The sequence below is a fragment of the Blennius ocellaris genome (assembly GCF_963422515.1).
Source record: "Blennius ocellaris genome assembly, chromosome: 20".
NCBI classification, from domain to species: Eukaryota; Metazoa; Chordata; class Actinopteri; order Blenniiformes; family Blenniidae; genus Blennius; species Blennius ocellaris.
The window spans coordinates 18,842,197-18,856,416 of record NC_137669.1 but is presented as its reverse complement, the minus strand read 5'-3'; the positions used below and the strand labels follow the sequence as shown (position 1 = coordinate 18,856,416).

Here is a 14,220-nt window from a genome sequence, read left to right as displayed (position 1 = left end):
TGCTGCTTGAAATCTTTAGAAGTTTAAAATTCCTGTCACACTTCGATGACGTGTCCGTCTGCAGACGTCACGTCCTGCAGCCGTGGTCAGTGGCGGTGGTCAGTAACGACACAGCTCTGCGTCATGACGCTCTCCTCACCTGGTCACACATGAAGCAGCTGTTTGTACAAGCAGCTTCGCCGCAGAGCCGCATGTGGAGACTCACAAACAGACGGCAGCTACAAGGACACTGTCTCTCTCTCGCTCTCTCTCTCTCTCTCTCTCTCTCTCTCCACTGCAGATCAAACACAGCAGCTCTGCTTCAACTCTTCTTCTAATCAAACAGTTTCATCTGACAAACTCTCTGTGGACATGAACTTAAACTAAGGTCATCCATCTTTTATTATATAGGTGCCGCTTTAAACAAAAAAAATAAAGGTATTCCTCCAAAACCAAGAATTGTAAATGGATGAAAATCACAAACTGAATTCCTTAAATGACGAGATTGAATAACACTTTACAGTATACAGCTCTAGAGAGAATAAGCACTGTTATATCTTCTTTTGTATTCATCTGGAAATGTGTAAAACATGTAAATAATGCATTATATTGTCTTATACTGGCAATCAATAGTGTGTCACAGTGAGAGAACTTCTTGAGATCCATGTGATTTTGCACAGTTTTACAATTATCAACATATTTTAAAAACTCCAGTCCACCAGTTGTAGTCAGTGTTTCTGTAACGACTCTACTTTTTGCAGTATTGCAGCAGTAACTAAATACCCTGATGAAATTAGTTACAGTCACTTCCAGTTACTTGATAACAGTTGAAGAGCCGCTGTCTCTCATTGATTCATGTTCAAAATAAACCAAAATAAGTCTTCATATATGATCTGCAGCAGTCACACCTGTTCTAGTTCTACTTTTACACATTTTGTTATTGTGATGCTCCTCGTCAGATGTAAATGCCACTTATATTCAACTCTAAACTTGGTGTTTTATTGAAAAGAAAACCTCGTGTTCACAGCTAGTCCAGAGATATAAAGTGCAGAAAAATGGCCTTTTGGTAAAAGACAGCCTCTCCCTTTGTTTGAATGGAGCCAAACACCCCGGATATAAATATAAATGGATCAAGCTGATGGATGAACATCAGATCAAAACTTGGCGGGATCAGATTTCCTGTTAAATCTTCAGCGTCATGTCAGGAACGGAGTGATTTCTGCACTGACTCGAGAGCGTTTAAACCAGCAGGGCCGTCGCTTCCCCGCCGGAGGAGCAGGACTCCTTCTCCCGCAGCACAGCTTCTGTTTGCTCGGTTTATTTTCGTCGTCTCTCCATGGCTACAAGCCGAGTGCTGCTGCGCCTCTGCGTGCTCGCAGCATGGTTACCGCTTATGTAACGACGTGCTGAGTAATGCCGGCGGCGAGCGGGACAGGGCTCTGATGCTGCACACTGAGGGTCTGTGAGGCTGGCGGGTTTAGCAAGGGGAATGACCGGGAAGCTCTGACTTGAATATGTTTATGTGTTTGTTTACAGATGGGAGGAGGAGTACACAGCCAGACTGGACCTGCAGGAGAAGGTGGCTGAACTGGAAGAGGTATGAAACTGCTGCTTCACGTCCTCCGTCCTCCGGCCCGGAGCTTTGTGGAGCTGAACGCAGCCGAGCTCTGATGCTGTGTTTGCTCTGCAGGACCTGCAGGAGAGCGAGGTGTGTCAGGACGAGCTGGCCCTGCGGGTCAAGCAGCTGAAGGCCGAGCTCGTCCTCTTCAAGGGACTCGTCAGCAACGTGAGTTCACTTCCGGCTGCACTCGCCTGGTTTCTCCTTTGTGTCAAATGTTCAAAATGGTGGTCGTCTCAGGCTAAAACTGCAACGGTCTCATAGTGACCTTAGGGATCAAACACTGGCACGTTCATCTAAATGTTTTCATTTAAATCCGCGGTTGTGATTGTGGCAGTCTGGAGCAAAAATGCCGATCCAGAAATGTTTTGTGTTCCTCAGGACCTGTCGGACCTGGACAGTAAGATCCAGGAGAAGGCCATGAAGGTGGACATGGACATCTGCCGCCGCATCGACATCACGGCCCGCCTCTGCGACGTCGCCCAGCAGAGGAACTGCGAGGACGTGAGCCACATGTTCCAGGTGTGTGTTTGAATACCCCGCCCACCTCGTCCACCTTGTACTCCGCCCACCTCGCCCCACCTCGCCCCACCGTCTTCCCTACTCCTCCTAAACTAACCAGACGCCCCGACTCAGCAGGTTCCCACGCCTCCGTCCACCCTGAGCCGCCGCGTCAGGAAGCAGAGCGGCCAGTCGCAGAAGAGCGCCGACGGAGACGAGCTGAGCATGTCCGAGAGCGAGGGGGGCGGGGCCAAAGACGAGGAGTCGTCCTGCAGCACGTCGGCCAATCAGATCAACGAGCAGATGCACAGGATGCTGAACCAGCTGTGGGTGCTTTTCTAGTGGAGGGTTGCTCACTATGGTAAATACTGCTGCAGCTCACCGTGTGTGTGTGTGCGTGTGTGCGTGTGCGTGTGTGTGTGCGTGTGTGTGTGTGTGTGTGTGTGTAGGAGGGAGTGTGAGTTTGAGGACGACTGTGACAGTCTGGCCTGGGAGGAAACTGAGGAAACTCTTTTGCTCTGGGAGGATTTTCCAGGATGTGGACTGGGAGCGGAAACACAGGGAGAGGTAAACACACACACACACACACACACACACACACACACACACACACACACACACACACACACACACACACACACACACACACACACACACACACACACACACACACACACAAGATGTGATATCAGACTTGTTTTTTTTTACAGTTTTTGGTTAGTTTAAAGTTTTTATGGTTATTTTAAGCTTTGAGCTGTTTGTGTTGTCGTCTGGTTCTGAAGTATTTCTGGATGAGTTTCAAACTGTTTCCAGTGTTTGTCAAGTTGTTTCAGAGCTTGAGTTTGGACTGGAGTTCAGAAACGTGTTTGAAGTGGTTTTTTTGCAGGTGTAGGTTGGGTTTGACATGGTTTTATATTGACGATTCAATGCACTTTTGAACATTTTTTGAAGGATTTTGATCTTTAAAATGGTGATTTCTGTTGGTTTCAGACTGGTTGTGAGCTGTTAATTAAACAGTTTTTCATGATTGCTTCTTTGCTGGTCTGTTTTGGGAATTTGGATGGTTGCAGATTAATCTATGATGAGGTTTGACACTCGTTTTTAAGTATTTCTTGGGTAATTTTAGACAACTTTCAAACATGATTTTTGATTGGAGTGATTTTTTTTCCTTATTTAAGGCCATTTCTTTTAAACTGGTTTGGATTTTACTGTTATTTGAGGAGGTTTTAAGGCTTTTTTTTTTTTTTGCTGCTTTATTCTGGGCTTTGGCACTATTTCAGACTGGGCTTTAATGTGGTTGACATGAGTTCCAACTGGTAATTTAAGTGTTTTTCATTGATTTTTCCAAACACTCCAGCTACAGGACGAGTCCATCGAAGAGGTGATCAAAGACACAGAGTGTCTCTTCAAGTCCAGAGAGAAGGAGTACCAGGAAACCATCGACCAGATCGAGGTGAGGCTGCGGAACTTGATTTCAAACTGTCGGGATTTAATGAAGCGGCAGCGTTGATGAGCGCTCGTCTCCGTCTCCGTCTCTCTCAGCTGGACCTGGCCACGGCCAAGAGCGACATGAACCGCCACCTGCATGAGTACATGGAGATGTGCTCCATGAAGAGAGGCCTGGACGTCCAGATGGAGACGTGCAGGAGGCTCATCACGCAGAGCGGAGACAGGTAATGACCACAGGAAGTTGTTTTACTGTGAAGGAGCAGACACTTCACCAGCAACACCGATCCATATCCAACATTGTCCATATCATGTTTGACTACTATCAATTTTAGAACTCCTGTTTATGGTATGTTATGTTTTAGATGTAATTTTATTTTATTTTATTTTATTTTACTTTGTTACAAGTGTAAGAGAAGGTTTTGATTATCAGACACAATTTGGAACAAATAAAAAAAAAAAGATTTTAACTAGTGCTTTGAAAAATAACACTAATTACATTACATTACAAGAAAAATAACATAAATTTAATTAATTGATTTATAATGTTTAAATTTTTTTTTTAATGACGTAGGTTTTGAATAGTATCGATCACAAAGTAGATTTGTGCTTTTTTTTCTTTAAAAAAAGTATTCAATAAATAGAATACATTTTTATTATTTTTATTATTATTATTATTATTATTATTAATAATAATAATAAAGCAAATCTAAATGGTGTAAACTACACAATATACACAATTCAGACATTATTTTAAATGAGTATTTCAACTTGTTTTGAACATCACTGGCAGTGATTACAGGAAATAAATTTGAAAGATTCTGATTAAACAGGTATTAAATATTAAGAGATCGTTTGTGACTTGTGTTCTTTGAAAGTTCCTTCTCTCATGAGCATCATTGAACACGAGTACTAGGACAGGCAAACACAACAAGAAGTGATATCACGATGAGGATGTTGTTTACAAACAATTGACAAACGTGTGTGTCTCCTCACAGGAAGTCACCGTCTCTCATCCCGCTCATGGTGGACGACTCGGACGTGGAGGAGAAGGAGGGGAAGAAGCCGGCTCTGCCCGGCGGCGCGGAGAACCACGACTCCTGCTGCGGCGCCAACGCAGCCATCCCGCCTCTGACCTGGAGGAAACCCTAACACACAGCCTTCCCCGAAGCCGGCCTAAAAAAAAACCCCAAACCAGATCTTCTCTAAACCGATTTGAATCGAACGAATTAAAAGGTAGCGGCTGTAAAGCCGTTTGCAGGCCACACACGTCTTCATAAACGCAGATTTTTGCTTGCAGTGACTTAAAAAAAAAAAAGAAGTGCATTAAATCCTATTTCAAGGTTGCAGAGCTGCATAGAGAAGAAGCATCAGTAACCATTAGCAATGTAAGTGCCGCCCTCCTGTGGTCACCAGCTGTCACAATCTCTGAAGGTCAAACTGAACAGAGTTGCACAGATTTTACCTGCAAGATGAAACGTTCATGCTTAATTTGCACATTAATCTCTCTGGCGGGAGCCACACGTTCGCACAAATCAAAGCGAGGCTGCCTTTATCCTGCGAGAGCAAGCCGGTGCACAGGGAAGGCAGAAATGCACAAGAGGAAAGTGTTTGCGCACAGCAATGAATGAATTAATCACTCGTTTTTAATTCAGCTTAATATTTCTCAAAACAAATCAACAAGAAGCTTTTCTGCTGCTTTAACTATTCAAACGCAAGAACAAGGGTCAAAGGTTCAGGGTTATTGTATATACAGTAAATTTTGGCAAATAAGGTTCAAAGTTTCAATGAAACTTTAAACGTGTCTCCTTCTGGGGTTTTTTTTTTTTAATTCTTCTCAATTATCAAATATATTTTTGGTTAATGAATTTATTATCTGTAATTATATGTTGATTCTCAACGTGACCAGTTTCTCTCTCGGTTTCAAATTTTTCTATTAAAATCATTAATATTGACTTGAAATTATAAAATATTGTTCAAATTAAAAATATATATTTGACAGAAATATATGTGATTATATTTTTCAACTTAGTATTGATATTATTGACCCAAAATTGTTTCATTAATTCAATAATTCATGTTTTTTTGTTAAAGGTTTTATGTACTTGTGAACTCAGATAGATTTCTATTTGAATTAATTTGTGTATTTAAACAAATGGAAGGTTTTGACTCATTTAAATTGGACAGTTTGGTTGTTTTTCCGATTCATTATTTCAGTTGTTAGATTAAAGCCAAATGTGTTATTAATGTTTCTGACCAGGGTCATAAAATCCTTTTAGTGACCATCAAATGTGAATTAAGAGTTGGAAAGTTGGAACTTTTAAAATCCTGCCTGCATTGATCTTATTTATGATAAATATCAGTGAACTGCAGTTCACTAAGACAAATAAATGTGACTTTAGTTGATTGCTTTTGTATTTATCTGAATCTGAAAATAAATTTAAATAAACACGTATTTTGGTTTCTTTTGCCTCCCAGTGAGTGAGAGACAGAAACATCGGGCGTAAAACTTTAAAACAAACAAATCTTTGACTTTGTGTGTGAATTTAAAAGATCGGACAAACAACAGAACAATTCTTCAATCACACCTGCTTTTTTTTTCTGTAAAAAACAGATTTTATTTTAAAAAAAATTGTAGAAACCTATTTTAAGAGATGTTTCTGTAAATTGTACAGTTTGTAAAGGCTAAATACTGTAACTAATGTAAAAAGGGACGCTGTGTATAAAGCTATTAATCCTGCAGTCTTCCTGTTATATTTATGTCACGTTAATGTACATTTAACGTTTGATTTATTCCATTTTACCATCGATTACATTCGCCGCACAGGAGCAGCAGAGTCAGAATAGCATCAGAAGAAAAAGTGTTTAAACTGTTTTATCTCCAGGAATGGCTAAAAACTTTTGCTGGTTTTTACTTCTTTTTTCCTGTCTTTGCTGACGCGCTGCAGTGAAACTCAAAATGTTGCTTAACTTAAAAAGTGAATTGTCCTGCTTGTGCCATCATCTCTCGCCACATTTAGATTCTACAGTGAAACATCAATTATGTAGTCATGTGGACTCAACATGGTGACGCTTTAAAGGACGCACTCAAGCTTGTGAATGAGAAAAGGACAAAATCGTTTGTTTATGAGGTTTCTTTGTTTTTTGCAGAGATAGTATGTTTGACGCTCTGAATAAATGAAGCTGTAAAAACTCTTTGTTTGCCTCTATTGTCTTCTTATACGATGTGTGTCACTTTTACTAAACTACATTGTCTTTTTGTAAATATTTACAACTTAAAATTAAGTTTAACATCAATTTACTCTTCTGATAATTGTTTTAATATCATGTACTACATTTAGTAACATTACAGATAGTTACTTTAATCAGCAGAGATGGAAAGAGTGTAGAAAACTTCTACTTAAGTATAATTACATTTACTCAGTTGCACATAAAAGTAGTAAAACTACTCCTCTCATTGGAAACAAAGCAGGTTCTCTATTAACTTTATCTGCATGAAAAACACCAGTGTTTACATTTCTCAGGTGTGGAAAACTCACAACAAAAACATAGCAGGAATTTTCTCTGCTAAAACAATGAACTTATTGTTAAATGGCCCGTTTCTCCTCCTGGATAAAAGACACACCTGACTTTAATAGCTGGAGGAAATCAGGTGTATCTTTATTTCTCTTGAATTTACTTTGTAGTAGCTGTACAGCTTTTCCAACTTGTCATATGACAATTTAATAACGTGTGTTTCGCAGATGTTCTGTAGTAATATTTGTTTTTCTGTTGAGTTGATTGCCTTGTACTTCAAGTCTTTGCTTTTAAATTCTCTTGTATTCCAAATAAACTGAGACATTCAAGAAAGAGTAAATGTGTTATTGTCAAAATAATGATTAAAAGTCAAACATTGAATGAACTTGAATAAAATAACCAACTTGAGAAAGTATTACCAAAGAACTCTCAAAATGCTACTTACTTACAAAAAATGGTTATTGTGATGAGTTGAATCTGTGCTGATAACTGCAATAAGCAATTATTTTACCCGGATCACAACTGCGCATGCGCAAATGATTCTACACGGCAGCACTGTGCGTGCGTACAGAAGGGGCGGGGCTTATCCCATGACGCACTGATATTTCAAGTTTTCCAGTGTTAAAAATAAAAGTGAAGGAAGATTTTGGACATAGAAGAAAACTAAAGTCATCCTTCATCATTGATATTCAACTGGGTCTCTCTCTCTCTCTCCCATTAGCCGTCTGTTTGTGTGTGTCTCTCTCTCTCTCTCTCTCTCTCTCTCTCCTCCTCCTCCTCTTCCTCTCAGATTATCATCATCATCATCATCATCCTCATCCTCCTGCCGCTGAGATGTGAGTACCACCACACTTTACTTTCCTTTTTAATCGTAATCCAACCTTTTGAAAATCACCTTTGTCTGTTCGTTCGTGTAGAATAAAGAGTCTGTGTTCAATTTACGGGCTTCAATTTGTCAGCAAACATCGGATTTGTGCAGTTTCAGCACAGATTGTTTGAATATTGTCATTTTTAATCCCTATTCTCTCAGATCGTGTTGTATAAAGGAAGGTTGTGTCATTTCGAGGAAGGAAAGAAAAGCAGAAATTCTAAAAGAAAACTAAACATCAGTACAGTGTGAGCTCAAAGGCTTTTATCACTTTAATGTAACCAAAAAAAGCACTTGTTATCCACTTTCAGCTGTAAAAACTAGTGAAAACTAGTCAGAAACATTCTTTATACCAACCAGAGAAAAGTGCAAACTCATGGACTATGATTTTAATGTTTGATAAAAATGACATTGTGTGTATATTTAATGTGCAATTGTGTGTGGGGGATGGGAGCAGAGAGTATTAAAGCCTGCATGTTGATCTCCATCAGTCTGCTGCACTAATCTTTCTCCATTTTGCTTGTGAAAAGCAGCCGGACTGTCAGAGGACAAACAAAACAAAGCAAAGCAGCAGCTTATAGAGTCTCTAAAAGCCATATTTCAGTGTATTTTACATATTTCATCTCCCTAAACTGTTGCAGCGTTTTGTGCATAATGTGGCCGGATGGCAGAATCAGATGAGTCATGTGTCCATTATTGATTTCTAGTTTGTGTTTTATCCTTTAAACTGTGTGTTTCTTCAGCCTGTGACCTCCTGCGATTGAGAAGTAAACAAACCCTGCTGTGATTTCACACACTGAATGTAATATCGATCATTTATTATCGTTTTAATTCCCTATATTCTAATCTTCATCTGGATTTGTCTGGGAAGTAACGTTACTTTTGTATTATTCCGTGCAGTTATAAGCCTTTTAAATAATCCCATAAAATAATCCTAAACATTAAAAGCAGTGTTATGTAGCTCTTTGAGGGACTGCACGTCCTCCAGGAGACGGTTTAGAAAGGAAGAAAAGAAACTGGGAAATGGTTGGACAAAGTAACGTTAATTATATTTGCACATGAGAGCCCGACAGACGACTTTTATTTTCCAAAAGTTGATACCTTAATTCCTTATTTAGCTCTTATTGTGTTGATTTCCTAATTTTACCTTCACTCCAATTAGAATTTTGTCTCACTGACAAGTTTTATGGTCTCTTGTTTTGTCTCAGTGTCATAAAGTGTGAAGTTTGAATCTTAACAATGAAAACAGGACTGAGTGACGGAGGTAGAACAAAGTTGAAAATGATCTGATCTGCAGAAATCATCTTTTCTCTCTCTCTCTCTCTCTCTCTCCTGCAGGTCGACTCCTGACGCGACAGGCGCTTCCGGGGCCGCAGAGGGCGACGGCGGCCCCTCGGCACCGGCCCCCAACCTCACCAGCAACAGACGACTGCAGCAGACGCAGGCGCAGGTGGACGAGGTGAGGAAACCTCAACAACAACAATAGCATATCAAGTTAACTTTAAATAGTTTGAAATGATGGATATAACAGCTTAGGAATGCACAAAAAGTGAGAAAATGAAAAGTGTCATCATTGTAGTTGTGCTTGTTGGTTCATTTTTCATCTATTGACATGAATGATTGTGTTTCTGGAACAAACGTCTTTTGATCACATTATGAGTCGTGGCTCTTTAGTTCCTCTGTAGTGACTCTCTGAAGTTTGCTGAAAATTATATATACAACAATTTTTCATCCTGTTGTCTTTTTTTTTTTTTTTTTACTTTAGTTTGCAAACCTGGCTTGTTTTCAAAAACGTCTGCAGGTTAAAATTGTTCGAAAGGTTTAAAAAAAGGCTACAAACTCCTCAAATTGCAAAAAAACATTTTAAAAACGTATGAGGAGAGGATTTTTTTTTTTTAAAGTAGAAATAATTTTTTTAAACTGCTAAAAAAATAGCCACAAATGCTAAAATTTTGTAGTTATGAAACCTTATAAATGTACATTTAGCAAAACTAAAAAAGTGAATTTACATACATTCATATTAAACCCAAAAATGTATTAATTCATAAATAGTTTTAAATTCTGTGGAGATGATTGCGATATTTTTGATAATGCCTGAGAAGATAGTCTGTAATATTATTTTTGTCATGGTGGAGGTGGTGGACATCATGCGTGTGAACGTGGACAAAGTGCTGGAGCGCGACCAGAAGCTGTCGGAGCTGGACGACCGGGCCGACGCCCTGCAGGCCGGAGCCTCGCAGTTCGAGAGCAGCGCCGCCAAACTCAAGAACAAGTACTGGTGGAAAAACTGCAAGGTGGGCGGCACAAGCCTTTATCCCGGCGTCCGGCGTCGGTTCTTCCGAGCGCCTCCGTTTATATCACGTAAATCAGACTTTCTGCAAAAACTCAAACGTTTGCAATGAGTTTGATTGGTCTGTAAAGTTGCTGTCATGTACGTTACAACCACTAGAGGTCGCTATGCACAGTGTCTTCTGTTGCTGGTTGCTGTGATTTGACGTCATCAGATGAAGGAGATTAGTTTTTTGTGAGTACATCAGTAAAAGTGTCCTAGTTTTGGTTCCATGTTGGTCTTAAAGTCACTTTCTAGTGATTTTCCTATGGTAATGTTCGTCCCCATACCTGAAGTGCGCTGCTCCAACCAGCCAATCAGAAATCAAACCCTTTATAGTGTCATCAAGGGTTTTAGCCAGTCCCAATCAAGGTTGGCTCCTCCCCTTTGACTCCTCCCACAATCAGGCAGCTCTGTCCAGCTCACACAGACATTGATCCGTCTTTGACTCTGACCTCTACACGTCATCCTGAATCTGATCCTCCTGGTCCCGTCTGCAACCTTTATGACCAAAAGGAAGGGTTTTTTGTTTTTTTTTGCGATCCGCAAAACATGACCTGAAATGAAGAAAAAACAAAACATTAAAAAAAATAAATAAATGGAATAACTGATGTTTAAGTCATGTAATTTCATAGATAAAATTCAAATGCATCTTATAAAATTAGTGTTTGCTTTTATAGCTAGTTTGAAGTATTTTTTCCTCTTTTCCCACTTTATCAATTATTTTTGCCATTTTAGATATTTATAGCCACTGTGAATTTCCTAATTTTTCATTTCATCCATTTTTCTTATTATTTTGTTTGTTTTTCAAGTAGTGTTTTTTCACTTTGTCTGTTTTTAGAAATCCTAGCCATTTTATCCAGGATATTTAAAAAAAAATTGCATATAAAATAATAGATTTACATCACATTTTCAGAAAGCCACAGACGAATATCAATGTATACAATACAACCGAAAGAAAAGAAAAAAGTGCTTCTTTCCATCCACCTATCAATCTATTCCTCCTCAGTGGCCAATCCTCTTTTTTATCTTCTGTGTGTCAGCAGTTAAGCCCCGCCCCCAAGTGACCAAACCGTCCAATCAGTGCAAGAGCTGCACCATCAGAGGCGGGGCTTAACATTCTGATCATCCAATCAGCAGGAGGAATGAGGATGATTGAAGGAGGAAACTTTGATTGACAGCATCAATCAAGTCTCAATCTGGATTACAGCCACAGTGGAGATTAAAGAGCCAGCTGTGATTTGTGATGCAAATCAGTATTTTATTTTTTTATTTTTAATTCAACACATTTCATCAGGCTGTCTGTGTGCGTGTGCATGTACACACGCTTCTGTTTAAAAATTGTGGTGGAAATAAATACATTTTCATCAAACAAGGAAAAAGGAAAAAGGAAAAAGCAAACACACACACACACACACACACACACACACACACACACACACACACACACACACACACACACACACACACACACACACACACACACACACACACACACACACACACACACACACACACGGCTCCAGCTTTCTGGTTAATCTGCCCTCGTCAGATGGGATTTCCGCTCTCTTTCACGCAGGTTTTATTTTTAGCTCATTCAGTCGATTCTTCTGCTCATTTTAATCACTCATGATGTAAAAAAGACCAACGAGACGTTTCTCCTCATATTGTGTCGGTTCTGGTTCTGACATTCTGACCTTCTGACCTCGGTCTTTCTTGCAGATGATGATCATCATGGCGATCGTAGGCATTATTTTTTTTGGTGTCATTTTCAGTGAGTAATAAAGTTTCTGTTTTTCAAAGGCACATTTTTTACTAAAGTTTGTATGGGTGACATTTATATTTGTAGGCTCATTTATTTAATTTCTTTGTGTAAAAATGTTTAAGTCGTTTTGCATTTGTTTGTATAACTGATTATTAAAATATAACTGATTTTTGTATTTATAAAAAAAAGTATTGTGATACGTAGTAATTGTATTTTGTGTGGTTTAGTTTTGCTCTTTAGGAAAGTGGTGAATTCATGACTTCACATTCAGAAAAAAATTAAATCAGGCCACAAAACAAAGTGAAATAAACAAATCAACAATAAATAAAAGGCAAAGTAAGAAATATTTCACTCCCCCAAAAATTAAAAAAAAATTTACATTTTCAATATTTAAAATAAAAAAAAATAAAAAAAAACATGGGTGATTTTTTTTTTTTTTAAAGAGGAAAATATAGAAAAGGGGAGAAAACAAATAAAAACTTGTGAATGTTTACAGTTAACTTCATGACTATGAAAATTAGGAATATTGTCGGAATGCTAATAAATGTTAATGAAAGGGCAAAATAGAAAAAAATAATGTTTGTCTTGAATTGTTGGTGACAATTGAAAGAGTCAAAATATTGATGTAGATTGTTTAAAGCCAAACGTTTATGTGAAAACGGAATTCAGAAAGTTGAAATATTGATTATAGAGTGAAAATAATGATCAGAACATGTTTATAGTATAGTAATATGAATTTATCAGATACAATAAAATATGGGGAAAGTCTTGAAAAATGTATTTTAACTTTCAGTTTTGAAAATACCATTGTACTGTGCAAGAGGAAAACATTTCAAATGTGAAGAAATATCAAAAAAAACTTACAGGAAATGTTATTTATCCGCAGTGTATTTCTTCTACTGAGCTGCTCGTCGGGGGCGAAGGACACGAGGGACAGAACCGGTCCAAACCCACCAAAACACCACCCAGCCCGTTCTCCTCCCCTTCCTCCTCCCGATTTATACTCACGAACAATCTGGAGGCCTGATGATGAAGATGACGATGACGATGACGATGTGTCCACTCGGAGCAGAAACCTCTGAATCAACCCGACTGGATCGGTCGACTTCACGTTGAAAGTTGGCGCGCCGCCCCGTGTTTCGTCTCCGCCGTGTTGTGAGCCGACGTGACTCGTGTGTTTTCTGTGTTTGAAACGTGTTTGTTCTGTTCAGACTCCTGTGATGGAAACGCTGTACCGTCAAGCTGTACATAATAAAGAAGGACTTATTTAAACTAAGAGGACGGCGTCTCTCTTAGTTTTCACATGAGATCATTTCCAAACTCTCCCAGATGTGCTGAACATCAGTTTTTCATAAATATATTGAAGAGTAAACAGCTGTTCTACAGATATCGGGAGCAGAACTGAGGGCGTTAATATAGTGACACCCGACAAGATAAAATCTGTAAAAAAAAAGTAGGTTTAGAAAGTTTTTCCAACGTGCCATTGAGCCACAGCCATGAGGATTTAGGCAGTGGAGGCCCAGAGTCGATAGAAGCAACTTTGTGATTGGGAGTTGGCAGGTTCAAATCCCACAGCGGACAGGTCATCGACGCAAGTCCCTGAGCAAGACACTCAACCCCCATGTGGCTGTCCACAAAAAGGGATTAATATACTGATTAGTTGAATTTACAAGCTCAACATCAAAGAACTTTATGTCAAGAAGTCGCCTGCTTCAAATTTCGCCTAAAAATGGATATTTGTTTTAAAGGATTTGCCGTCTTATTATGACGCAAGTATCAAAACTAAGATATTTACGGCCATAAAATCCTGTATATTTTGTACATGTTAAAGTACAAGTGGCGGCGTCACAGCGCTCCCAGTAGATGATATACCTTTGATCTTCCCCAGCGGACTTTGAGGTGGAAATTTTGTTCTGCTCGAGGACAGAGTGGTTGACCGTCAGCTGTGGGATTCAAACCTGCAAAACTTCAGATATCCAACCACGAGCTAACCGTTTCTTTGTAGCCACTCACCCGCTCAGGCCCAGGTTAAACTTTTCCACAACGCTTCGACTCCGTGGAAACTGATGAAAACGCGACTTTTCCGAAACATAGTTTTATAGTCGACAGTCAAACTTCCTGAATAGTTTCACTTTGAAAGCTTTTCTTTTTTGTATTTATGCGCCTCCTCGCCCTGAACCCACACAAACTACTTTGTT

At 39.2% G+C, this 14,220-nt stretch overlaps 2 protein-coding genes across 2 annotated transcripts in view; both read left to right on the top strand.

The window, feature by feature from the left end:
- Positions 1–5,459, top strand: part of LOC308144994 (non-homologous end joining factor IFFO1-like) — a gene marked incomplete at its 5' end in the record, with an annotated part of 9,652 nt that extends 4,193 nt beyond the window's left edge. The window contains 8 exons of the mRNA XM_080516308.1: positions 1,516–1,576; positions 1,670–1,765; positions 1,979–2,119; positions 2,237–2,424; positions 2,548–2,665; positions 3,462–3,551; positions 3,641–3,771; positions 4,543–5,459. Of these exons, the coding sequence (XP_080372434.1) occupies positions 1,516–1,576; positions 1,670–1,765; positions 1,979–2,119; positions 2,237–2,424; positions 2,548–2,665; positions 3,462–3,551; positions 3,641–3,771; positions 4,543–4,696 (979 nt within the window). The 3' untranslated portion in view covers positions 4,697–5,459. The remainder of the gene's footprint in view (positions 1–1,515; positions 1,577–1,669; positions 1,766–1,978; positions 2,120–2,236; positions 2,425–2,547; positions 2,666–3,461; positions 3,552–3,640; positions 3,772–4,542) is intronic.
- A 1,459-nt stretch (positions 5,460–6,918) lies between these two features.
- LOC308144665 (vesicle-associated membrane protein 1-like) lies at positions 6,919–12,039 on the top strand (the record flags this gene model as incomplete). The annotated part of the gene is made up of 4 exons (XM_080515845.1): positions 6,919–6,929; positions 9,267–9,387; positions 10,064–10,222; positions 11,980–12,039. The coding sequence occupies 4 exons, from the start codon at positions 6,919–6,921 to the stop codon at positions 12,037–12,039; spliced, it is 351 nt and encodes a 116-aa protein (XP_080371971.1).
- Positions 12,040–14,220: the final 2,181 nt, after the last annotated feature.